Source organism: Toxotes jaculatrix, chromosome 17 (assembly GCF_017976425.1).
Source record: "Toxotes jaculatrix isolate fToxJac2 chromosome 17, fToxJac2.pri, whole genome shotgun sequence".
Taxonomy (NCBI): Eukaryota; Metazoa; Chordata; class Actinopteri; family Toxotidae; genus Toxotes; species Toxotes jaculatrix.
The window spans coordinates 2,315,197-2,342,166 of NC_054410.1; the positions used below are offsets into that span (position 1 = coordinate 2,315,197).

General features: G+C 44.2%; 3 protein-coding genes across 21 annotated transcripts in view; 1 reads left to right on the forward strand and 2 right to left on the reverse strand.

Annotated features, from left to right (window-relative positions):
* Window positions 1–418: 418 nt before the first annotated feature.
* trmt61a (tRNA methyltransferase 61A) lies at window positions 419–11,680 on the reverse strand. The gene is made up of 4 exons (XM_041060093.1): window positions 11,527–11,680; window positions 9,797–10,142; window positions 4,814–5,080; window positions 419–1,292 (listed from the first exon to the last, which is right to left on the reverse strand). The coding sequence occupies exons 2-4, from the start codon at window positions 10,125–10,127 to the stop codon at window positions 985–987; spliced, it is 906 nt and encodes a 301-aa protein (XP_040916027.1). The 5' UTR covers window positions 10,128–10,142; window positions 11,527–11,680; the 3' UTR covers window positions 419–984.
* An 834-nt stretch (window positions 11,681–12,514) lies between these two features.
* ckba (creatine kinase, brain a) lies at window positions 12,515–16,312 on the forward strand. Of its 2 annotated transcripts, XM_041060091.1 has the most exons (8): window positions 12,515–12,629; window positions 13,023–13,224; window positions 13,991–14,145; window positions 14,229–14,361; window positions 14,963–15,134; window positions 15,231–15,354; window positions 15,520–15,709; window positions 15,874–16,312. In XM_041060091.1, exons 2-8 carry the CDS (start codon window positions 13,032–13,034, stop codon window positions 16,050–16,052), a joined length of 1,146 nt encoding a protein of 381 aa, XP_040916025.1. In that variant the 5' UTR covers window positions 12,515–12,629; window positions 13,023–13,031; the 3' UTR covers window positions 16,053–16,312. The 2 variants fall into 2 exon arrangements, with proteins under 2 accessions (XP_040916025.1, XP_040916026.1); XM_041060092.1 differs by lacking the exons at window positions 12,515–12,629; window positions 13,023–13,224 and adding an exon at window positions 13,299–13,867.
* A 726-nt stretch (window positions 16,313–17,038) lies between these two features.
* Window positions 17,039–26,970, reverse strand: part of mark3a (MAP/microtubule affinity-regulating kinase 3a) — a 39,324-nt gene continuing 29,392 nt past the window's right edge. For 3 of the 18 annotated variants that reach the window (XM_041060072.1, XM_041060070.1, XM_041060071.1), the window contains exons 15-18: window positions 25,695–25,964; window positions 24,783–24,809; window positions 19,765–19,809; window positions 17,039–17,890 (exon numbers count right to left, since the gene is read on the reverse strand). In XM_041060072.1, the coding sequence (XP_040916006.1) occupies window positions 17,545–17,890; window positions 19,765–19,809; window positions 24,783–24,809; window positions 25,695–25,964 (688 nt within the window). In that variant the 3' untranslated portion in view covers window positions 17,039–17,544. Of the gene's footprint in view, window positions 17,891–19,764; window positions 19,810–21,542; window positions 21,878–24,782; window positions 24,810–25,694; window positions 25,965–26,970 lie in introns of those variants that run through there. The other 15 variants (XM_041060087.1, XM_041060079.1, XM_041060083.1 and 12 more) reach the window with 11 other exon arrangements.

Here is a 26,970-nt window from a genome sequence, read left to right on the forward strand (position 1 = left end):
TGAAGAAAGATGAATGAGAACACCCAGAGTCCAAATTAAATAGAGCAGTAATGATTTTCCGGTGCTTCCCTGTGCACCGGATCTCTGCTCTCAGAGAGGGGAATGGGAAACCTCAACCGTCGCGTTCTGGCGGTGCGATCGCTCCGCTCGGCTGTGAAATGTGGCGGTGACTGTGTGGAAGTCTGCCGCCAACATCTCCGCCTTTTTTTTTGGGATGTGGACGGACTGTAACAGGGACGTCAAACATGTCAAGCAGCTATTCGACTTTCTGTGAGAAATTACAACCAGAATTTTAACTATTTTCTGACAATTTATAAAGAAAACAATTGAGGAAAAACCAGGTGATTAATCTATAATCTCTATTTGCAGCCCTACTGTGCATCTAAACTGGATACTCCAGTTCCAGAGCTTTCAACCATGTCAGTCTTCTTCAGCAGATGGACTTTATTTCACTCTGAGAACTTTCTCTGCTCATTTATACACGATTCATTTAGGCACTTTAACAGGGGATTTAACCTTTGACCTTTCATTGGCAGCTGTTTCTCTTTCTGCTACATGTTGATGCTGTCGTACAATAGAAAAAGGAAAATGTGATTTTTTCCACACATTTATTGTATTTGCCTGAATACAAAAAAAAGGGAAAAATAAAACGATTTCTTTCCCCGACAAATGAAAACAGCGATTAAAAGTAATTTTTATAAAAGGGGAGGCGAGTGTACGTTTCTCAAATTCAATCGCTCTCGACCTGATTTTCACTCTTGCTTGATGCAAGCAACAAACTGGTGCCAAGGGACAGGAGCGCAAAATTATGTAACACAAAACTGTAAATCCTCTTGGCGTTGCAGTGCCAACCGGGACCAGGAGGAACCTGGTACCCCTGCTGGATTATCACAGTCTTATAAACGGACAAGGAAACTACACTAGAGCGAGGCACAGAGTGGATTATTAACCACGCTGGAGAGAAATCATTCTGGGCTCTGAGCTTTAGGTTCTTGGTTTGGTGGCGAAGGTGAGGTAACCTGTGTGACCTGGGATTTCTCTGGGCGGTGTGGTGGTCTTCAGGGCGACGGAGGCGTGGTTTGGTGCAGAGGTGGGAGGCGCCTCCTCTGTGATGTCAGGCCGGGCGGAGGGGTCGGGGCCGAAGTCGGGCAGCGGCAGGGTGACGGTTCGAACGTCGTGGACCCTCAGCAGGACCTCCATGGTGCTGATCTCCTCGAAGCCCTGATCCGCCAGGGCCTCGCACGTCCTCTGGACCTGCTCTATGCAAGGAGAGAACGAGCACACCCGACCTCCTGGAGAGAGAGAGAGAGAGAGAGAGAGAGAGAGAGAGGTCATCGCAAAAGACAAAATTTAATGTTCCCCGGTGAGCGTTTAATCTAACTGCCCTCCTGACCTCGCTCTGATGTCCTCACCGTTCTAACATGGCTGATATTTTTGGCAGGTGTCTCCTGCTGTAAAAAGAAAAAAGCCTGAGCTGAATTAGAACGGTGGCCAACAACAGGACGGAGGTTAGACAGAGTTATGGGAGAAGGTTGGGAAAATACCAGAGTGATTAATAACAAATGAAAGACTATTATCACTGATTTCCCCAGGACGTCAAATAATGTCCAAAACTGAAGATAAACATGGAATCAAAGGACATTTTTACCTTAAAATCTTTGGTTGTCTCTAACATCTGGTTACTGTCCAGATCTGAACCATAACCAGGTACAGATACAGCACCAGGCACGAGACAAGGTCACTGCAGATCCACTTAACCCTGTTCACCTTGTTCTTTTGAGGCCAACACACAGAGAGAAGTGCTCCACCTCAGAAGACGCCACATTGGCGTGAGATTCAGAGGGTTTGTGGACAGGTATGCTCCCAAAGATTACAAATCCAATCTTCCTCTCAGTACAGAAGGTGTGTGTTCATCTGAAATAATTATGCCTGTAAAAACATCCATGGACACAGATAAATAATCTGAACCAGATTTCTAAACTCAACGTGGACTGAAGGAGAAATTTAGTCTCACTCTGGGGAAACCCAGGACGCTGCACCTCCTATTAATAATTTGTTTTTCTTACACCCAAACGTTTCGAAGCGTATTCTTTCCCTGACTCAGCAGACCTGTGACCCGTTGGGCTCCAGGCTGAAGTCTGTGGATCATCAGGGGGACGAGCCAACGCTCCGATAAACAGAGATTGCCTCCGAGCCGCGGCCTCTCGCCTCTAAATGAAACCCTGCGGTGATCACAGCGGGAGGGAACGGCGAGCCAAGAGCACTTTCACCGGCTGACCTGATGTGAGCAGTGCAGCTGGAGAACGCTGGGATGAGGTTTAATGAACCAGACTGAGCTAACTGTACGTACGCACGGCTGTCTTTGCATTACTTGTAAAACTTTGACTTGCTTTTCTTTTGTTTTCAAATTCAACAGTCACCAACGCGTAACACACTCCAGAGTTAATCAGTGAAATAAAGACCAGGCCTGCAGAGAGCAGCATTTATCATCGTGTCTGATAAACATTGCAGGAGACTCGCGGATGTTTCAGATAGCAGTCGTTCCTTCAGCTAACAGGACCACTGTTCTCCCTCCCGACGGCCATAAACACAACTCAATGGTCTCCTGGCAACCAGTGCGAACACACAGGGAGGGGTCGGGTTGATGATTATACAAGGGCGTCTCATGATTCCTTGATTGTAAAGTCCCTGGTTCTTGAGCGTTTGGGTTGATGGGACATGTTTGCTTTAAACTTGCATAATAAGACTCCTAAGTCTTTGAGGGGGCAGGGAGGGGGGTCAGCTCAGTCAGGAGAACAGCTGAATACAGGGCCAGGCCGCTGGCCAAAGCATCAGCAGAATTACAACTTGGAGGGAAAAAAAAGAGAAATATTTCACAGGCAGTAAATAAGGTCTCAGCAACTCGTTCCTGAGCCTGAGAAAAGATCTCTCAGTCAAATTAATGGATGTTGTCACCAGAGCAGATATGGTTAGTCAATGAATTCATTAGCGGACGGGTGGAAGAAGTGTCCTGCCGTGAGGTTCATGACACCTCTGACTCTCTGCAGGTTGTTGTTGTTTTTTTTTTTTTTTTAAACTTTCCAACCTTTTGTTGTTTGGCTGCTGAAGCATTTTGGAGCAGCGGTGCTCAGCCTGGCTCCGGCTCTCCAGAGAAAACATCCAGCCTGAGCAGCGGGAAGCAAACCAAGCCTTTTTCCTTATGGAGCCACATTCACCAGCTCTCTCCCTGCAGCATAACCCTGTATGGTCATGGGACTGCTTCTACAATGGCTGCACTCTATTTATCTGTATCTGTGTGTGTGTGTGTGTGTGTGTGTGTGTGGGGTCAACAGCTTATGAAAAGAATATGCAGCAGTGGCACCATAAAAGGGAGTCAGACAGGAGGTGGGAGAGAGCTGCATCTTTGCTCCTCCTGCATTCCTCTTCATATTGGGGCTTAGTTTTTTAAATCGTGCTGCATTTATGTGCCTAAGGAACATTATGTTACAGACTCATGAAACCCTGATCCGGTGCGTCTCAGCGGTGAGTGAGACAGTCCAGTCAGTTCACTGGATGAACTGATTTGAGTGAAAGGACTTTGTTTATGTTTGTGGTGTTTACTTCAACCACGGTGATGCAAAGCACTGAGAACTTTTCCTTCTACCAAACACTTTCACACTGTTTCCTCATTCTGATGTTTGATGTGAACAGTAACCGAAGCTCCTGACCTGTACCTGCACTGCAGCCACGCGATTGGCTGAGGAATAAGCAGGTGTGCAGGTAAAGATCCGAGATCAGACTAAATACAGTTTGGATCTGACCTTTTCACATTTTAATCGTGTTGAATGCAAAGACGATAACTGAACAGCTCCTAACGTCTTCAGACTCCGGCAGAGCTTCTTCACGCCTCTGAAAACGAAACGTTAGGAGCTCAGTTAACACCGACCACCTCAGTGAGCGGCCAACCTGCCCAGACACGCTGCTGGTCCTGGTTGTCACAGAGACCCTGACACAGAAGCTTTCTGCCGCACCGGATGACTTGATATTGTTCTCCTGTGACCAGGAACTAACACACAAGGACAAAGTTAATGAGAGCAGTGCTGGGCAGGAGCGATGTGGGGGGGTGGGGGGTGCATTCACTGACTTGTATTTTAAAATGTGCTCAGTCACAGTCATGTTCCTGCTGTGCCAGGACGAGTCACAGGAAAGTCATCATCAGGCGGTGGAGTGTGTTCCTCTGTGGCAAAGCCGTACATGTACCAGTGCATCCAAATACCTTACACTTATTTTATTAACTCATCAGAACAACTCAACAAATACTAGTGTTGAGCAGTTAGTCAGTTTAAAGTTTAAATACTCCCGTCAGACATGTGAAGGCCACGTTCTGAATTTCAGCAGTGAGATGATCTGTCCCACCGTCCACTGAACCAAAATCTAAATCAAACTTTGCAAAATACTGTTCAGTCCGGTGTTTCTCAGGACGGGCTGAAAATGTGGTCTGAGCAGAAACCGCTGACAAACTGGGCGTAACATGGTAACTGATGATGAAATAATAATAGTCACTGACGATGTGTCATTGGGAAATTTTCCTTTTTAAACAACATTTTAACAGGATTTGTTGAAGATGTTACAGCCCATTTGAAAGAATAGTGCCTGCTCATATAAACGGTGACCTCCTTACTCTGTACTTTGCATTTATTTAAGTTAAATCTGGGACGATTTATTCATTTATTCATTCAACAAAATGCCTCATCCTAACGCCAACCTGAACCCAAACCCAATTCTAACCTTAGCCCGTTAAACAGCCACATACACATGCACAGGTGCGTCTCACCTTGTTTCTTCATGGCAGCCTTGGCGTGCCCCACCGCCTCCCAGGGGCTGGGGATGTCCAGGAAGACAGCGTCGGCCACCCCGGTCACGCCGAACCCGTCTTTGCACACGTCCTGGTTCCTGACGGTGACCAGGTGATCCACGCGGTGCTCCTTGAACTCCTCGGCCACCTTCTCCGCCCGCTGCTGGTGGAACTCCACCGTGTGCAGGTGACCTGTGGGGGCGATGGTACGTAGGATGGCGTGGGAGAGAGAGCCGCTTCCTGTACCTGCAACGCAGACGCCACAGGAACGATGAATGAGTGAGTACAGCAGGGATTCTGTTCTTCTGTGATTATAAACTGAATTTCTTTGAGCTTTGGGAAAATGTAATGGGCATTTTTCAGTCCTCCAGGACCATTCTGATGTTTACAGGCAGCATTTAACTGTCTGTAAACACCCGTCCAAAACTTCCTCTGCCACGGACAGGTCTGAAAATAATATTACTTATGACTAAGATCTCGAAAGGTGCAAAATCTAATTTTAACACATCTGAACTAACGCTGGTCACATACAGGCCACTGTCGAGTAGCTGCAAACACGAAGCACGAGCAGAAACAAAGTACCAGTGACATGCTAATGACTTTGCATCTTCAAACGTGACCAGCATGGACGCAGAGTTTGTTTACACACTATCAGTTCTTCAGATAAAGAAAAGGTCCTGTATTACTGTCCTCAGTGTCCAAGTTCAAACTTTGGACACTGGGATCGTCCCTCTATCCTAATACAGCCATAACACAAAGCTCCCAGCTGTTACTACGACACACACCCACATTCTCACGCTGCTTCTCTCTCCACTCTGATAAGTGGATGCTACATTTCTGAGTGGGCCTTCTTTGCCCGGAAGCAGCACTGTCAGTCCTCCTGCTGTAAACAATGCCCGCTGATGTACAGGTGGTGAAGGAATGATGTGAGTGTGTCTGATTCTCTACAAGAAGAAAAACAGCTCCCGTCACATGACTTGCAGTTAAGGCGGGGGAATGGAGCGTTGCAGCTTAAGGCCAGCAGATCCCATCCTCCATACCTCCTCCTCCTCCTGACATTACGTCACCGCCGCCTTTGTTCGCACGGCGACAAAGAGGGCAATGTTTACCCCACGGCCGCACTCTGACTTGCTAAAACTTCCCGCTGCTGAACTGGATGGTGTGTGACTGGAAACAACAGTAAATGGGGAAACTGTGGACGGATTTTGACGGTTGTAGTGGAAGAAATGAGGATAAAAAGACGTAAATGAGCAGATACAAAGCTGAGGAATAAACAAACAACTGTCCCATATAAAACCACAGCAGCAGCAACAAAGCCAGTAACTGTTAGGTCAACTTTAACCATTTGTTTCAGCACTAATCCTCCTGTAGAACATGATTAGAACACACTCACAGTTGGTCCAACTCTGGACCCCAGGCTTCATGTCAGGGAGCTGACAGGTTCAGCTTCCATCCTGCTTCTCCTGATGTAAAGGATGGAAGACAGCCAGGTCCACCAGAAATTTTTTTAATTAAAATAAAATGTGAGTACAGGGCACGAGCTTTTAACCCGTCTTCCACTGTTATTCAGCAGCAGCAGCATCGGAGTACACAAAGTGCATTTTCCAACCAAATGGTTGAATCTGGGAAAGTGTGGTTTGAGAGAAGGGATCTGTTTTACACTCGGAGCGTGAGACTTAGTCCGTCCTAAGGTCAAACAAGGACTGTCAGATAACCCAGGACTGCACTAACTTCCCAGAGGTTTACTTCAGGGCAGGGATGTGCTTATATCACACTCAGTACCAGTTATTACTCAGATACAAGCCAAAGCACGTACGTACAAAACAGTTAGAATATAACACATAAAGAGAAGTGTCAGCTGTGTGGACGTATTTTAGATTAAAAAAGGAATAAAGGGCAAAAAGTGGATAAAGTGCTGAGGACAAGAGGTGAAACAAAAAGACAAAAACAGCCGAAAGCAACGATGAAGCACAAAACAATCTGACCACACAGCAACGGAACGACAGACAACTGTGACAAAGCCTCTGAGAAATGAATGTTGTGACTCACTGTTGGTGCAACACGCCTGTGCATAGCTATCACAGCAAAGTGCATATTAATGTTACTCAAAGGCTGTGTAAGAGGGAGCGACGTCTCTGTGACGCTCTGCTCAGTTTGACCCGGTGAAAAACACCATTTACCGGATCAGTTCAAATTCATCATGTGTGAGTGTCTGTCATTCAAAACCACAAATGTCAACCTGCTGGTGGCGCAAGAGGAAAAGTCAGATGATCCGGTGAACACGTTTCAGAAGATCTGGAGCTGGTTTTAAGGACGTGGTGGCAACAATCACACACTTTATTATGGAAACAAAGATTTAAAACTCGTGGGACTGTGTGTCTCTCCTCTACAGTTTGCTGTGTAGGTGTACAGGAGAGAAAGCGATTACTCAAATGATGAATTATCCTTCGCTTTGATGCAAATGGCCAAGGCAAACCGTGACTCATATCATAGCTACTGTACGAGAGGAAGCAGCGAGACCAGAGGATGAAGACGTGGCGGGGGGAGGGGAGGCTGAGGGCGAACGCTGACCTGAACTGTAAGTCATCTCTGCTTTCTGTTCTCCGTCTGCATCAAACACAGAATGGTGGTCGGCTGAACGGGAAGCAAAACCAGGACAGGGGTCAAAGAACTGAACTTCCAGGCAGGCAGGCAATTTTAGAAAGGGAAAGCAAGAGAGTAATTCTTCCCGTCAGTAACCCAGTCTGGCCTCTGCAGGCTCCGCTAAAGCATTCACCTCTAAATGTTAAATGTCCCAAATTTCCCCAAGGGACCTCCCAAAGGGATCAATAAAGTATATTCTATTCTATTCTCTGTTCTATGTTGCTGTGGAGAAGCTGCAGGCGGCCGCAGCTGCTCAGTTAGACGCTAAGAGTGAATGTTAATGTCAAACATTAGTAATGTTTAGTAATCAGTAATGTTTTAGGATGGTCCACACCCGAAACAACACTGACGCACTGCAAAGCATCTCTCCTCAGTGGGTTCTAGCAGCGCTGTCATTACAGTTGCAGAGGACGGCAGAAGACGAAGCAGTGCCAGAGTTCGGTCTATTTCAGGAGGAGTGGCTGGTGGAGCTGTAGTGACCGAGAGGAAGACACAAACGAGAGAGGAGAAAAAACAGGGAGCGCATTCTTCTGCTCTTCAGTTTGCAGTTAGGTTGAGACAACACTGCATTTGTAAAATCTTGTATCCTGCCACACTGTTTGCCTGTGTTACTCCTCAGTCACTTACACGTTTCTCCTTCTGTTAAGGAGGTCATTAAAACGAACAGACCTTGAGTGGCACTGAATATTTGCTGAGTATACTTGCACTGGACCTTTTTGATTTGTGAAACACTGATACAGGTGTGAAAAAATAAAACACACAGCCCAATCGGACGACACGCGTCCAAGGTGACTCCTCTACCTGACCAAACGCTCCTTCAGCGGGTTCGACGTGTAGGCCGAGTGAGAAGAGCCAACAAAATTATCACCGCTAATCTCTGCATGTTTGCACAGCTCACAGACAAAAAGTCTCCCCTCCACGGGACAGCACATACTGCTTACAGCCTATCAGGCCGAACCTTATGAGTCACCACGGTGCCGTACAAACGCTGATTAGCACCTCATCGACACATAATGAAGCGTCTCAAGTGTTGTTATGTGCAGCTAATAAAATGCTGCATTCAAGAAGTAATTTAATAAACCAAGCATTTTATGTGCTACTCAAACCATTATTCCTCTGGATTCAGGTGTGATGAGGCTTCCAGGTGCGCGCACAGTTTATTAAACCTACATCAGGGAAGTAGCACAGTGCCGTGATACCAGTGCAGATAGTGCAGCTCTCTCCATGCTGCTGGTGTGTGTGCTGACTAAACAGATTTCCTACTACAATCATTCATCACCCCAGAGACCTCTCCGATCTGAGCTCGCTCACACACACACACACACACACACACACGCAATTTTCACTAAGTACGATCAATAAAGTGACATGCCAGCAGTAAAGCACGATGAAGCACTGCAGCACACACACAAACATCCTCTCCCAACCCCCCCTCACTGCCCTTGGACTGGGATTAACCAAGAAACCAACGCACTCTGAGTGAGTGCAATTTAACAAATGGGAATAGAAGATGGAGCTGAAGTGGAAGCAGAGATCGGAGGAAATAACAGGGGAAAATTAGAGGGAGGACAAAACTGACAATGTCAATAAACAGAGCACAGGATTACATAATCTTCTTAGGCACATCTGTGGATATCCCACAACGTTCAATATAAACAGCTGAGGTTCTGTTTGTCAGAACATCTGGACACTCAAAGGTGTGAACACGGACATTAAAAATCAGGCACGTCTTAAAGCCGCTGGGGAAAAGATTTGAAGCCGCACTAAATAATAAAATATAGGCTGCAGTAGAACAGAACGTCCTATGCTCCACCTCGAAACGCAAAAATCCCCTCACATGAAATGCTGGTGTTGGGTAACGAAACAAATCAATAAACGACAGGATTTCTTGGTAGTTAAGTACAAATTGTTCCGAGTATACTGAGGCACTAACATGCAAAGCTGGGCAGCTTTAATCAGGTTAACATGGAATGGGTTGCTGGCTTCCTGAGTACTACCGGTGGCTCATGGACTTTTGTGTTCTCTTAAACAAACATTCCTGGCAGCATCTAGCTTTTGATTATTTGTGTATAATGATTCTGGTTATCAGTGCTGAATGAAGAGTCAAACACACAACAACAATGCAGTAAGTCGAGTGTGACCATTCACATCAGTCCAGCCCCAGCTTCTCTCCTTTGTCTTCTAAAGACAGGGTGATATGTTCCTCCTGATTTAAACTAAATGTGTGTGATCTTTGACTGTTGAGTAACGCCACAGTGACAACCTTGCCTCCTGACACCTTTCCTGACACATCAGACATGAATGTGAATCGGCCCTCACCTGACTCGCACACGACGGATCCCGGCTTCAGCTCCAGCATCATGGTGACGGTGGCGATGTCTGTGGTGTAGAGGATTTGTGTGCGGTGCGGCAGGGAGACCGTCCACAGCTCGGGTGTTGGGTGAAGAACGTGGACCCAGCCACCTTTGCTGCAGGTGACCTTCGATCCATAACGCTGACCAATCAGGTCTGTCGAATGGCGAATGACTCCGTAGCGGGTTTGCGTTTGGGCACCCTGCTGGACCTTGACAGGCATCGTGGAGTCGTGGCCCAAATAGATAATGGCAATGTCCCCGTCCTGAATGAAGTCTGAGTACTCCACAAAACTCATGGTGAACACGTCCCTCTGCAACAAGAGGGTAAAAGATGAACTCAGGCTGGATTTATTTAGGTTATAAACCAATCAAAAGTCAACAAAGAACACTTTTTATCAACAAACAATATGCTTACAATAGGAAAATACAATCCTCTAAACAGTCTACTTTAGGTCCACTGTTCTTTTGGGCCTTTTTCTTGCCCAGATATTTTGAACATACGCCTGGGACAGTCTTTTTGAATGAACATCTTTACCTAACCATAATGAAATATTTAAATCTGCCTTGATGCTATGGGTAAGATAATCAAATGTTTTATTGAGCTGAGCTTATTTTAGTAACTTCCTCTTTTATTGCTCCTTTCACCTGCACAGGTGACAATCAAACATAAGCTGGATTCAAGTGACAAGTCATAATAACCACTGTTTATGTCTTGATATATGGGACCAAGTTCTTCACATTTACACCTTTTTTTTTTGTTATGGTAGTAAACAGATAAATAAATGATCTTTTACATGTCTGTAATAGTGTGGACTTCAAAATCCATATTATCGTGTTGTATGAAGCTCGTTGCCGTGGCAACATCTCTGCGGCCCACAGCGGAACCTCGCGCACGGGCCGTTAAATTTCAAACCCAACATCTTTCAAACTGTTTGAAACCGTTAACGGTCCTTTAGTTTAACGACTAAACCCCAGAGAGAGAGAAGACGGATTCATTTTTCTGCTCCACGAAGAAAACAGGCCAAAAGCATGTCAGGAAACATAGAGCAGATGTGAGTGAGACGACTGAATGCTACCGCTGCTCCTTTAACCTTATATTCATTATATATTGATGTTCATCGGTGGAAATCGGGGTTTTGTAGTCGAAGTCTGTTTCCACTTCAGTTAACCTCAGTTTCCCGTATCGCTGAACTTCATGATTCATCTTAGGTTAGGTTGTTAAAGTTAGCCGCAGAAGAGATACTGGATGGGAGAGATGGCGTTGATGAGAATAACGTTGGTAGAAATAAGAAAAAGACCGATGAATGGAGAGGAAATACACTTCGACGCAACACCCCTGTACGGTTTTCTGTAACGTTAATCCCGCAGTTTAACAGCGATATCATCCAAACGGACGTTAACTGGCTGATTCACCGTCGATGCGAGCGGTTAGCTAGCCAGCTAACGTAAACTTATCGGGTATCATTTTGAATACAGTTTAGAAACAATGGACATGCTGTATAGCATCAAACACACACACAAGGTCACAGTACAAAATGTCCGTTAGCTAAAGTAACATTACACCCAAGTTTTAATGAATTTTACTTTGAACGCTGGTTCTGCTTGCTAGCTAACTAGCTAGCATGCTATCGTTAGCTACTGCTACAGTTTAATAGGCTAAGCAACTAAAAGGAACGTTGGCGACACTTGACCTACCTTCTCCGGCAGTGGTGTCCCTTGGAGTTTAATACGAACACAAAATCTGGTCAGCAAACGGCAAATCCTGCTTTTAATGTCGCTGTACGTGCATGTGAACACCGCTGACAGCCACCATTCATTCTCCACACATGTGGTGTTGTTTTCAGGGGAAGTTAGGTCGACGAGACCGGATGATGAACCGTTTCGCGAATCGATAATCTCCCTCCGCACATAGAGTCGGTTCAATGTGGCCGTGCAGATGATCTGTAGATCTGCGATTCACTTCAAACTTGAGCTGCTCAACAGGGAAACACGATTTTTTTTGTAAGGGGTGACAATCCAAAAATCACTGATTTACTTTTAACAGTGTGTTGGATTTTATAAACTTCACATATGTTTATTTGTTTATAAAATACAACTGCTATATATAGCTGTCAAATAAAAGCAGTGGAATAAAAAGGATAAGATTTACTCTGAAATATTGTTGAGTAGAGGTTTACAGTAGTATAAAACGGGAATAATCAAGTGAGTACCTCAAAACTGTACTTATGTACGGTACTTAAATGTAAATGTACACTTCACTGCCGGTATATTAAAATCACAGAAGCCATTGCACCTGACAACATTTAGTTTAATTGGCTGTATAAGTGATAAGTTTACAGGCTGGCTTTATTTATTCACTGTGTATTATTACAGACTGGCTTTATTTATTCACTGTGTCATTCATGTGTCACTTGAACGTTAACATCGGTTCCCCTGAACTCAACAGAGGTGTGTTGGTGTAACGGGAGAGCAATCCTGAGAAAGGTGACTGGATCATATACTTTGATTTTATTCTCAAACTGCGAGTTATTGTACAAAAAAGTGAATTAGTGTGAAGTCTGGATGTAGATGGAGTCTGCTCTGGAGCCAAATCTGCGCGTCCAATTGAATGAATGGACTACAAATACTGACCAATGGGAGCAGAGATGGTCTGCTATAAAACCCGATCTGAAGGCATCAGGCTGAGCGGAGAGCTGTAAGGACGTAGCTGGTGGTTTGTGAGCTCCTCGGCCGGAAAAATAGGGATCTTTGTTTCTACCCCTGGTAGTAGTAGTAGTCCACAAATCCGACAACAACAGGTAGGAATGAATTTAACTTAAGTTCCGTCACACAGGCAGAATATCTCCAGTTTTTAACGGTGAAATAATCGCAGGGCGGGACAGACAGCTCATCTTGGCCTTATGGACATGTCCGTTTTTCACTATAAGGATTAGTGTTAACACTGGAGTAGAAAGTAATATAAAATGATACGATGCACAACGTGTACAAAGGTGACTGTTGCACATTTCTGCAGCTTTGTGAAATCACTGAGGTTATTACATGGTTTGTCTGCTCCTGTTTAGTCATTTGTGCTAAATTGTAAAATCCATCATAATGTCGGAATGAGCTGTAGACTTGATACTGACTGTCCGCACTCAGCAGTCACTTTGTTTCGCTGCTTTTCACCGTGTCTTCCTCCATCCTCCGCCCAGGGATCAGCCATGCCTTTCGGTAACACGCACAACCAGATGAAGATGAAATACGGCTCAGAGCAGGAGTACCCGGACCTCAGCAAACACAACAATCATATGGCCAAGGTCCTGACTCCTGCTATGTACGAGCGGCTGAGGAGCAAACAGACACCCAGTGGATTTACTCTGGATGATGTCATTCAGACTGGGGTTGATAACCCAGGTAAAAACCCAAGCGGCTTTTCGGCGGAACAGCCATCTGTTCAGCCTGATCGACCGCGCTTAATGGCCGCAGCGGCGCCGTGAGCTTCATGTTCCTGCGAGGGAACACTAACAGCTTTTTGCACTGTGACCTTGTCAAAGGGATAAGCTATGACCAACATTTACAGACATATGGAGAGCCGGGCAGTTAGAAACTCTAAATGGGCCTCTATCAGAGCAATATTACACAGCTTTACAGCAAATGGTAAAGATTACCAGTGTTACACAATGTGTGCAGGGCAGCAGCTGATAATCCACTGCTGCTTCAGTTTTATGTCAGCTGTAAGAAAAACCTGGACAGTGTGGGCCTGTCCTCCTGAGTGGACCATGTGTAAACGGTTCAGATAATAAAGACATACATGGTAACTGAGGTATGGCAGGTGACTTGTCCTCACCCTGTAGACTGTCTCTGTTTAGCTCTGAGTGTTTGGCCAAGCTGACGCTGAAGAGGCTGTCGGATGAGGATGATTTCCCAGATCTCAGTCAGCACAACAACCACATGGCCAAGTTCTTAACCCTGGACATGTACAAGCAGCTGAGACAGCGGGCTACACCCAACGGCTTCACCATAGATGGTGTCATTCAGACAGGGGTTGATAATCCTGGTACAGTAACACAGTCCCATCCTGAGACCTGATGACACTCAGCACATTGAGTTAGTGAGGATGTCACTTTGTCTGTGTGTTTTCTGTCCATTGTCTCCTTTGACCTGTCAACTTTGTGTACAGGCCACCCCTTTATTATGACTGTGGGCTGTGTTGCTGGAGACGAGGAGACGTACGAGGTCTTTAAAGAGCTGCTGGACCCCGTGATCGAGGACAGACATGGAGGATACAAACCCACAGACAAGCACAAGACTGACCTCAACTCAGACAACCTGAAGGTACCGCAGCTCTGCCATCATGTAACCAGGCTGAGCGTGATGGTGCAACTGAACAAAGAAACTAACATGTCGTCCTCTCTAAGGGTGGTGACGACCTCGACTCCAACTACGTTCTGAGCTCCCGTGTCCGAACAGGACGCAGCGTCCGTGGCTTCTCCCTGCCACCACACTGCAGCCGAGGAGAGCGGCGTGCTGTGGAGAAGCTGTCCATCGAAGGTAAAGGGGCCAATTTAACCTGCAGCTGAAGGAAGCTGGTTAATGATAATACAGGTACTTTGCTTCTGTCCACACTGAGAGACTGACTCTGACTCCAGATGGAGACGTGGCTCCAGCTGAATGATTGTTATGTAAAACTGGAGCTCAAGTCTGTGGCCTGGGACCACAGTGAAGTCATTGTGTGGCAGTGGACGCCATCTAGTGGAATAACGCATTATAGCACAGCACATAGGTAAAAATAAACTAGGCTCAGCTGTGTTTCCTGATGCTGGACACTGGTGCTGCGACTAATGGCCTTCATTATCCATTAATGTGTCCGTTATCATCCTGATTCATCAGCTGATTCACAGTGTTAATTTTCTTAAATCCTGAGGTGATATCAAAACACCCTCTGTTTTTCCTTTTTGTTTAAATGACTTGAAAAATGAACGGACAGCTGCCAACTATTTTTCTGTTCAGCTCATTGTTTGAGCGCCAGGATTCACCTGATCTGCCAGAGCAGTTCGTCACAGACTGAGCACTGTCACTATTGGTTTTACATCTTGCTCTGTGTTTTTCACATTTGATATTTATGATTGTGAAACTTGTATCTCCTCTGCAGCTCTGGCCTCCCTGTCTGGAGACCTGAAGGGGAAATACTACGCCCTGAAGAACATGACAGACGCCGAGCAGCAGCAGCTCATCGACGACCACTTCCTCTTCGACAAGCCAGTGTCTCCTCTGCTGCTGGCCTCAGGGATGGCCCGCGACTGGCCTGACGCCAGGGGCATCTGGTGAGGCTTCATCGTTACTGCCATTTGTCAGTATTTCCACTGGTAGAGCCAGGTTTGAAGGAAGATGAGTCTCACCCTTTCTGCCTTTGTCTTCAGGCACAATGACAACAAGACATTCCTGGTGTGGGTGAATGAGGAGGACCACCTGCGTGTGATTTCTATGCAGAAAGGAGGCAACATGAAGGAAGTGTTCGCTCGCTTCTGTACCGGACTCACCAAGGTTGGGAACAGGAACTTCATCAGTTTCTAACAAAACAAGTCATTAATCTGTAGTTTGTGTTTTTCTGCTCACGAGTCAGACTGAAAGACGTGTGATGTGTAAATCACTGAGATTTTTAACTCGTACAGTACAAACAACTCATTGGCCTGGTTCTGTTCTGCTTAGATTGAGAACCTGTTCAAGGAAAGAGACCATGCTTTCATGTGGAATGAGCACCTGGGCTACGTCCTCACCTGTCCATCCAACCTGGGCACTGGCCTGCGTGCAGGTGTGCACGTGAAGCTGCCCAACATGAGCAAACACGCCAAGTTCGAGGAGATTCTCAAGAAGCTGAGGCTCCAGAAGCGTGGAACTGGTACAATAACCTACTTTTTTTTTTATTGTAGGAGTGAATCCTACTTTCTGCTTTACCACAGATTGTTTATCTAAATTAAAGAGCAGTAAATATGTTCATGTTAACTACAATGATTCTAACTTTAGTCTCGGTGTGTGAATATTTTTTTGTCTTGCTGCCATCAGGTGGTGTGGACACGGCTGCTGTGGGCGGAGTGTTTGACATCTCTAACGCTGACAGACTGGGCTTCTCTGAGGTGGAGCTGGTGCAGATGGTTGTCGATGGAATCAAGCTGCTGATTGAGATGGAGAAGAGGCTGGAGAAGGGCCAGTCCATCGACGACCTGATGCCCGCCCAGAAGTAAAGACGTCCCAACACCCAACCACCTCCACTCTCCCCCTTTCCCTCTTCCTAGCACCCTCTCCTCCCTCCCCCTTTTCCCTTCCCAATCCCCACCCCAACCCCTGTCCCCCTCTCTCCCCCTCCCCTCTGTCTGAATGAATGTTTGACTCTGTCCTGGAATGCACTCTGTATTACAGTTTGGATTTGTTTATTTAAAATGAAACGTTCCTGTAAGGCGAGGATGGTTCTGATATGAAATAAAAAGTTCTGGTTGAAGTTGAACTGTGATCCCTGGAGTGACACTGGTTTTGGTACATGTGTAAATATTAATAATCAGTCTGCTGATTCTGGCCTGAGAGCAGCTGCAGTTCAAATCAGACAAGTGTGGAAATCTAAGTCTTGTTTCACTTCTTCTATCAGGACTTAATGTTAAAGACAGCGGCCTTCTGTTCAGTACAGACACACAGGACAGTTACAGAGATGGATCAAACAAAACACTGAAAACTGATCAACTGAGGAGGAGCAACAGTTCATTGTAAGACTGAACCTTCACACCAGTGTCTCCAGCTCACAACTGAGCCAAAGCAGGTTTAAGTTTTTGGGCTTTTTAAAAATAAATAAAATTTCCACCAAATTTAATCTAAACACAATCATTTCATACGGCAGCAGATTCCTTCAAAGATTATCGAGCGAGGACACATTTCAGAAACGATGTGCTACACTGATATTTAGTGAAACAACCTTTAACTTCAGCAGTTCAGTGTTTAATACATGTAAAGAACATATATGGAATAGGTTGATACACATCTGTGTTTTTTATAAAGTACAAGCTCATATTTTTAAAGGCTTTTTATTTTTAACCTTCCGTAATTTGTCCTTTTTAAAATGACTAAAACAAAAAAGAAAAACACTGAACCACACATGGAAATACTGGAATAAAGCTCCGTACGTTTCTGTGTGTTCGTCTTTACTGTGTCTGGACACAAATGATCAGCGTGAGACAGGACGTTCAAGTTGACAGACACTTTAATTGAGACATGAGTGAACCTTAACCATGTGGGCATTTACACAGACTCCCCATCATCTCTACCTTTTAACGAAATACAAAAGAAAAAACAAAAAACAAAAAATGAGTACTGCAGTGAAGCTGTCTTGAAAGTAAGATACATTATTTACACTGAAAACAAAATGCTACGTAATTTTTTTCTTTTTCCAGGAGAGAAAAAAAAATAAAGATGAAATAAATAAGACTAGAAATGCTTATTTGTCCACATTCACAGCATGACAAATCATATTCAACTCGTTAATGTCGACCCCGTGTGGCCAGAATAGACTGAGATATTAGTAGGTAATTCAGTGATTATTGCCAAAAGCCTTAATCTATACATTATAATATTCAATACATACTCTGTATTTTGTTTTAAAAAAAGGAGACATTTGGAAACTGCTACTTGGATGATTGTACAGCTTAAATACTTCTAGATATATATATGTATACTTTTAAACCCTTTTGTTCATAGCTTTAACTCGTTGGCAACTTTGGAAGCAATGTTTTTGAAAGCGATGGATGATCCGGATATCCTTTTGAACCTGACGCCGTTGAGGGAAAGACGGGGCAGCTTGCAAACCTCCATCTCCCACTGGACCAGGTTTTCGGCTCGCCCGTCCCCGTGGACGCAAAGAAGCAGGAAACTCTCTTGCTGTTCGTAGTCGCAGTTGTTGGCATCGAGCACCTTGCGAATCTCCCGCATGATATCGCAAGGCTCCATGGAGCTGGTGGTCCTCATACTCCAAGTGAATCTGAGGGAGCGGGGTTTACTGTCTTTATTTTCCCCTTTTTGATCCCCAGGTACATGGCGACTGTCGGGAGAGAGGAGGACAAAAGGGAAAGTTTTAGCCTCGAAGGTTTGGTCCACAGGTTGTTCACTTTGTTAAAGCAGTGTCTGGTGGATTTAGAGATTCAGCAGCCATTTTGTTTCACCACAGAGATCACCCTTTGATTCTCTGCTGAGTAAAAATATGAATTTCATCAGTTCAGAGCAGCTGGTAGGTGATTCTACCAGCCGCAGGCTGATGTTTGTTTCCACCTGAGACACTTCCCAACACCAGTCTGTGTATCATTACATTACATTCAGGTCACATGGCTGATCTGAGCTACGGAGGCTCAAAGCGGACAAAATGTAGCAGGAGTATTATGGTTAAAAAAATTAAATGAAGTTCTAATTTCTTTTATCAACCAACTGGTGATGAAGAACAAAAACATGATAATAACAATAATTATTATTGTTTTTTAAAGAAAAGTGTGAAGATTCATATTTCTTTATACACTCCATCGTCATTGTTTAACTTATTATTTATTGATGAGTTCAGTTGTATGTTAATTACTGCTACATTTAGTCATTTCAGAGCTCCACACTCAGCATCTGTTTCTCTGAAAAATAAACACACGGCCATCTTTGTAAAACCTACACGGTCGTTTAACGATTCAGTTTCCACAAAGACGGCAAAATGTTTTTTAACCCTTTTCCCAGGTGGCGACTCGTGTCCTGACGGCTGGAAATGACAAAACACATAAACCAACTAAAGATTCTGTTCATCGTCACATCACACGTGTCAATCTCACATTTATCTCCTCAATTTAAAATTTAACCCTCGGGTCGATTAAATGTCAAAACAGCTTTTTCAATTACAGATGCACCGACTCAGCGTATTTATTTACCACACTGGACTGAACTCTTTAAAGTAATTATCACAGAAATTAACACGAGGCTGCTGTGTCAGTAAAGACTGAATCAATGCAGTCAACACTAAAGAAACTGTTTAACGTGTGGTCACGTCGGGATCAGTCTATCACCTGCTCAGACTGATGCAGGAGCGATTTGTCGATTTAAAGATAATTAACTGAAAACTATTTTGATGACAGATGTTTTAATTATTTTTTAAGCAAACATTTTCATTTTTCTCAGCCTTATGTGACGGTGAATTAATCGTCTTTGGGTCTTAATTAGATGTTTGCAAAGAATCAGTTCCAAATTTATTATTTTATTTTTTTAAATCAACCAATAATCGATGAAGCAACTAATCACTTCAACTTTGTTATTTTATACTTTCATGTAAAATAACTTTTGCTTTTTTGTGTGATTAAAAACAATCAGTGTCATTTGCAGCTGCCTGGACAAGATGGAAAAATCTCAACTGAGGAAAAAGGTTAAAAATCTTTTTTTTGTTTTTTGTTTGTTCACTGAGAAGTGGATGAATTTTTTTTTTTTTAATCCAGATGTTTAGAAGAGTCTTAGAGGATTCTGGAAATCCGTCCACAGCAGTGGTGAACGTTTTTAAATGACCTTCTGGGTCTTTCAAAGATTGGTGGATATTTATTTTCTACTAAAACTCAACTATGTGACAGTGAATGTGATGTGAACTGGGGTTAGACACATCCATGCTCGATTAGTGGCACGTGTGTTTTTGGGGTATTATTAGCATTTTTTCAGGCTGACAGGAACACAAACATGCCATGCTAACAGAGCAACACACAAGTACACAAGTACAGTGCCATGCATTGATTAAAAAAAAATAACTCAAAGGCAAAGCTCAAAAACACCATAAAAACATCCAGAGAAAACAAAGCAGAGCCAGGGGTTCCTATTGGCGGGGGGGGGGGGGGGGCAAACTGAAGCCTTTGATTGACAGGTGGACCAACATGTTGGGGAGGGGGCGGGGACACGTAACCTCACCTTGAGCCCTCAAGTCTCCCGTTTCTCTCAAACTCGGTTGAGACTCTGAGGCGCATGAGAAGATCGGACAGGGAGGAGGGAAAAAAGAAGAACAGATGTGGATTGTGCACGACAGAAATCACTTCAGATCATTTCCAGTCAGTTAAAAAAAAAAAAAAAAAGAGAGCATGTGATGTGTAATAAGAAGGAGAGGTGAAACGACGACGAGAGCCACCACCGCAAAACAAAACGAAACAGAAACACAGACACATGGAAGGTTTCACTTCCATTAAAATCAGTGAAGAATCATGGGACAGAAAAAGAAAGCGACAGTGATCCCAAACTGAAACCGACTGCAGACAGAGAGAAAACAATCCTGTAACACACAGCGACACACAAACCATCTCACGAACTCCGGCGTGTCGACGGAGAAACAGCAGCTTCTATCAGAAACTATGGACTGATGGACCTCAAGGATCTCATTTACACTTAGATATTTTTTTTTCCTTTTTTAAACTTGTTTAAATTTATATATGAACTGCAGACGCCTCCTACGTTACGTCCTTTTATTCCCTTTTCTGTGGTTTTAACGTCGGCGTGGGTGATATGGTTAAAATTAAAGTTGTATTATTGACCTTGGAAACTGAGGTTTGACAAAAAATCTAAACTCAAAATCCACAACAACAGAACAGTTTATTACGATGAAAATCTTTTTGATTTTCACAACAAATTGCATCTGAAAAAGAAGAAAAAGAAGAACACGTGCAGAACCAAACCTCAGATTTCATTTTGTTCGCTTTCATATAAAATTTGTTTAGCATGAATTTAGACACCAGAATTTTATGATGATATTATTAAATATAAATTTAATGCGAAGTCAGTAACACTAAATATAAAAGCTATTTTTGTTATTTGCTTGTTGCTTGTCTGATTTTATCGGCTTGCACTGAGCTCAAAGTCAAGGTTAGGTTTGGATGATATGACGGTTTATTTATTGGTCTGGTTCATACTGTGGCTGGTTTCCCCTTCATATCTCCAGCTGTGGCCAATCAGTGAGCGGAATTCTTTTCTGGGTTTATACAACGAAAACTGACGGCTCGTTGCTGGAGTTTTGGTTTCCTCTGACTATTTCTCGTCTCTGTGTAGTAGATGTCTTTGTGCCACGAATCCCTACTCTGGTTAAAAATCATGATATTATAGTAAATGTGTAATTCTAAAAAAAAAAATTAATAAAAATTAGACCCACCCAGAGAGGATTTTATCCATATCACTCACTCCTACTAATGAAGGTTAAACACACAAGACTCATTTCTCTGAGCAAAGTAAAACCAGACCAGCTGTGTTTCTTTTCTGAGAGGATCTGTGCTCAGCTGGCACTGCACAGTGACTTTAACTGGGTAAAACCATTTAACAGACTGGCAACTCGTCACCGAGGCAGTGCCGAGTCCTAAATCAGCCCCTGAATCTCTACAAACAAGGAAAAGGTCGGAGTAATGGAACCAAAGATTAGATTAAAAGCAAATAAGCGGTAAGCTCCCTGCTCCTCACACGACGGAGAACAGAAAAACAGGACGGGTGGAGGAGGAAGTGACTCCAAACTCCTGACAGCTTCAGGGACTCGACAAACAAGAGGACGAGTGAACAGACAGGACTGACAGCAGGTCCTGGAAACCACAAGGCCGAGAGGGGTGAGGGAAGGAGTGAGGGAGGGAGGGTGAGGACTGACGAGTGTGTGTCCCTCCTCGTAAATGACACTTTTGTCTCAGAGGAGAGACGGAGGGATTGAAACAGCCCCTTACTCTAGATCTTCATCTTCCTACAACTCTCTATATCTTCTGCTCCTGAATCTGAAAGAAAAAACGGGAATCTGAGGAGACGGCGAATTTCTCAATGGACACATGACAAGAAAAGAAAGAAAGAGGGAAAGAATATTTAAATGTATGACATGACGACAGGCCAAAAAAGAAGAAAAAACATGGAAGGATGACGAGAAGGAAGGAAGGAAGGAAGGAAGGAAGGAAAGGCTGATAGAGACTGGAGGGCAGAAGACTTACTAAGGGTCTTTCCTCCCTGGGTAGAAGGGATGGCAGGCCCTGTTTTGGCCATCTGCCGTTTGGCCGGGTCAATACTGACCCTAGGCGGAGAGGAAGAGCAGCAAGAGGTCAAGGTTAAAGGACACAGGAAGGTTAGGAAGACAAAAACACACAAACTGTGAGGAGACGAGTGGAGGTGGGAGCGGGAGGTGACTGAACCTAAAACGTCCTGAGAGGAGGAAAATGATTAAAACTCGTTCGGTTAAAGTCTCAAAACGTGGCGAGAAGTTTTTCGGCAGAAACGTACGAAGGAATCGAAACTGACAACACGAAATAAAAGCTCCTCAGACACGTCAAGAACAAAACCGAACACGTTTATAACAGATAAATAACTGAAAGAAGAAACATGAAGCTTCAAACTTTTCTTTCACGACAATCAATCCAACAGTTGTTGAGATGTTCAGATAAAAATGTGAACCTGTTGGTGGCGCTGGAGGGAAAGTCAGAGGATCCCGTCACTCAGGATTCATCCTCTGGGGACCACAAATGTGTGTGTACAAGATGTCTTTGGAAATCCATGTTGACGGTCGAGATATTTTAGTCTGAATAATTATTTTCACGAGCGATCAATCTTCGGATTATTTTCTCAATTAACTGATTAATCAGTTTGTCTATAATATATTGAAATGGCACAGAAATGTTCAGTTTACAATCAGACCAGCAAATGTTAAATTATTAAAATGATTATCAAAGTAGCTGCAGACTAATTTTCTGTTGACTAATTAACCCATTAACTAATCATTCCAGCTTTTACCAACCACCAGCTGATAAACTGAATTTTTTAAAAACTTTTTTCTTTTATCTCTCAGCTCATTCATTTTAATTGATTAATGAATCATTAATATTCTTTTTGTAAATGGAATATTTTGGGGTTTCGGGCTGTTGGTCGGACAAAATGAGACGTGAGGACGTCACTTTGGGCTCTGAAAAACTTTTTTCACTGTTTTCTGACCGAACAATTAACTGAGAAAATAATCAGTAAACTAATCGATAAGGACGATCGCTGCCACAGATGCAGCGCTTCTCCACAGAGAGATGAGTTCATTTATTTTACCAACTGACTGAAGGTTAAAAGAAAAGGACAAAGCTTCATATTTCTCTTTAGACTCCGTTTTCTGTGTTTACCAACATTATTCACTGATGTCTTCAGTTTTATTTTTGACTCGTCTGATAACGTCTTCCAACATTTTGTCAGTTTCAGGGCTCCGATGAAATGAGGACAAACAAAACCAAAGTGAGGTGATGAGAGTGGGAGGAGAGGACAGTGAGGACAGATGACACCAGAGCTGATCGACACCAGGCCCTGGGCGATGAAGATGATGATGGTGACGCTGCCAGAGGAACAATACTGTTTGCAAACCAGCCACCAGAGGGCGCTGCTGAGCCTCGAGACGGCACCCTGTGAGGGCCACAAAGCTCCTCCGCTGCTCTGAGCCACAGCTGATACAGACAACGGTTTGATCACATCTCTGATCACTTTAAAAGAATCTATTTTAGGAATCTATTTAGCTCCTTCATGCAGCACATGAAGCCATAAGTTTTTCTGTGATACATGTTTGTAAAGCGATGATGGCTCCTTTATAAAACACTCAGGATTTCTTAAAAAGTCCTCGATGATCATACGACGAGCATTAAGAAATCAAGATTCAACTTCTATGTAACTTATTCATTTATATTCTCATTTATATGTCTCGTATATTTTCTGTACCCAGTGCTTCTCAGAGCACCTCAGAGATGGAAAATCTTCACTGGAACCCAGAAAACCTGTTCACGGACTCCAACCTTCCCATAAAACCCAACACCAACAACCTGAAACCGGACAAACCAACCGACCGGCAGATATTTACTGCACACGCAAACGACTAAAGCTGTTAATTATATGCACAGCAAAGCACAACCAAACATTTAACACCACTGGATGAATCCACCAAGTTCTACACAAACACGACAATCTACACAATCTATTTACAAAAGAAAAACACAAATCTTTTTTTTTTTTATAGCTCTTTATGGCTCAGACATTTTCCATCTTCACTGTCTGAGGCGTGCTGGGTGATAAATCACTTCTGAGCCAGAGAGAGCTATAAAGAAAATGTGTTTTACGGTGAATAATGCAGCAGGGTAATGTTTAAAGCTCCGTCTAACGTGTGCAGTTTGAACAGCAGAGAGAGAGTTCAGTCGTTAACAGCAATCATCGTGGCGAGGAAACAAACCACAATCAATGGCGGCTGTAAGAAGCGACCCCATGCATGCACTGGCGATTGATTAGTGGCAAGCTGCTTTGTTGTTGCTGCTGCTGGTTAATCGACTGATTGCTCGAGGAGTCCGGCCTGCTCTCCCAATCAGCCTTTACCCACTCAGACCAACCACAGCTACTGTGAGCACATTTACACACACACACACACACACGCAAACACCAGTTAAAACCTGATTAATGCAAATCTCTGACTGACAGAGTCGCTGTTTCCACAACTCGGCCTGATTTACAATGGCTTCCTCTTCATAAACATCATTTTATATGGAAATTAAGAACAATCAAGTGATTTTTGTCGATTTCTGTTGACCTCGACTTGTTCTTTTTTGCCTTGACCTTTTGGGAAATACGTTTATTTGCTTTCTTGCTCTCAGGTCAAATATAAAGCTGAGCAAGAAGCAAGCAGAAGATTTGTATTCGCCTTCACGTTCCTTTAAGAATAAAACCAACCCTATCAACAAATTCCATTATTAACTTGAATTTGTGGGGTAAAAATCGAGTCACAGATCTGATCACATTAATCGGATTATAACCCGTGTGTGTAAATGTACCCAGAGAAACGTTTTTTGTTTTTTTCCTTCTGCTAAGCGATGTGTTAGTTCAGCCCCACGCGTCTGTAGAGTTTCAGAGGACGTTTCTCAGTGACACTGATTTTCGTTGGCACAGAGCGAAAGGCAGTACAGGAGTCCTACCTTTTGGTAAACCTGAATGACATGTTTCTACAACAGAATCAGACAAAGAAACAGTGAAAATGGTGGAGGAGGAGTGAGAGGAGGGGGGGAGGAGGAGGAGGAGGAGGGAGGGGAGGAGGGAGGAGGGCATGAGGCATTTGAATGAGTGAACAAAAAATGGGGTGATTGGAATCATCAACAGTGGAAGGGAAGATTCTTTTTTTTTTTTTTTCATTGATTATCAAATGATTTCAATTCCTCATTTTAGGTCAGTCATTGCAGGAGTGAGGTCGCTGTCCTGGCTGCCGCTTCCAGAGCGTCTCATGCAGAGAAAACGTCTCTTTCTTGTCTTGTTTGGACGTTTTCACTAAAATATAGTAATTAGTTCATAGCAGGACGTTCCCGCTGTGATAACAGGTACAACAGTAATGTGGCTAATTGCACTAAAAAACCCATGACTAAACTAAAAAGATGGAAACTGCCACTAAAACCGTGGCGTTCTGGTCCAGATTTTTTTTAAAGAGAGGTCGAATTGTGCCTCATTCCAAGTGGTTTCATTTCTCTCTGGCAGGCAACCAGGCAGTGACAGATAAACAATTCAGACTTTAGAATAAATCACATCGTACAGGACAGTGATGTGTTCCCCCAGGATTTAATTAATCATCCTAACTCTTGCAGGCACTGGCTCGATTGGTTTCTAACTCGAACAGACAGAGTCACAGGAGATTATACTGTACAGAGCAGGGCTGGAGTCTATCTGCTTTCTATTTCAGTCCTGAGGAGGGTCTCAACATCTGCGTACAGAACCCAGAAGTGCAGAGAAAGTGCACATGAATGACTGTGAATCTCGTTAAGCTTAAGACTGACTGAACAGAAAGAGAGCTAAACCCCAACCCGTGGCGTTCTCCTGCCGTGAGGTGTTTCCTCGCCTACCTGCGGGTGAGTTTGGAGGTGAGTTTGGAGAAAAGGTTGCTGGTTCCACGGCTGCGGGTCTGAGAGAGAGGGGTGGCATCGTGCGAGAGAGTGGGCGAGGCCGGCGGCCCGTTGTACGTGGCCGTGCGACGGTCTCTCAGCTGGCCCCCGTGGAAGGTGCTGCGGCTGGCGGTGCCTCGAGGGAAGCGGAGCCGGTCGGGCGTGGTGGCGTTGGCGATGCTGTGGGTCGACGCCACCGGGTTCCTCTGGCTGCCGGGCGACACGGCGACGCTGTGGAGGAGAGCGGGAAAATTCAGGATCCCCTCACGGTTTAAACACATACACACACAGGTCGGTTTTTCCACTGCAGACGTGTACGTCAGTGTAAACAACGTTAATAATATTTAGTAATAATAGTACTGCAATGGAAAAACCCTCTGAACCGTCACAGCACATTTCGCTCCTTTATCTTTACAATGGCCACGAGTGTGTTATTCCTACATGGGTCTCTAACGTTGCCATGGGTTTTTCAGTAAATGGATCTTGCATGTTAGACGTCCACAGGGCAGGAAATTAAATTATAAAGAAAAAAAGTCAATCTCAGCAGCTGGTGGGTTGAGACAACCTGTTTTAAGCGTTCAGATTAGGTTGTTATGGTGTTATTAGAAAAGCAATAAATCAAATAAAATAGATTTCTGTTTCTGTTTGTGTCCTGCTAGCCTCCATATCCATCCATCCGTCATCCTAATGTCGATTCTCTGGCGCCTGGTGCTTGTTTACTGTGTGAATTTCACCAATAAATAACCTGCAACACTGCCGCTCCACAACTTTCTGAGCCAAGCAGGAGAGCAGGAATTATGACGGAGGAATTACATTCAGACCCTGGTTCCTCCACTCAAACTGCAGGTGAACTGCATAAATAAAACATGTGAGACAGCGTGTGGGAGATTCTCTGCATCAATTCACCAGCCAAAGAGAAGAAAAGGAAAAACTATAAAAGGTCAAATTTAAGAGCTGTAGCTGAGCTTTACCAGCATCCAGCTGTAGTTAATTTCCCACCCTGCACATCAGTGAGACGAGCGAGCTGTGTCCCTGATCAGTTAGAGTGTAAACAGAAACAGACGATGGTCTGAGGGTGCTGGGACAGCGGGGCGGCGGGGGGAGGAGCCGGTGAGCGGTGGAGCTCGGCCGTCGTGTCTCAGACGAACAGGTGAGGGATCCGGACGGAGAAGATCAGGGGTCAAAGTTCACAGCGGAGGATGGAGGACAGATCAGGAGCAGAGCCGTGAGAGTTTGT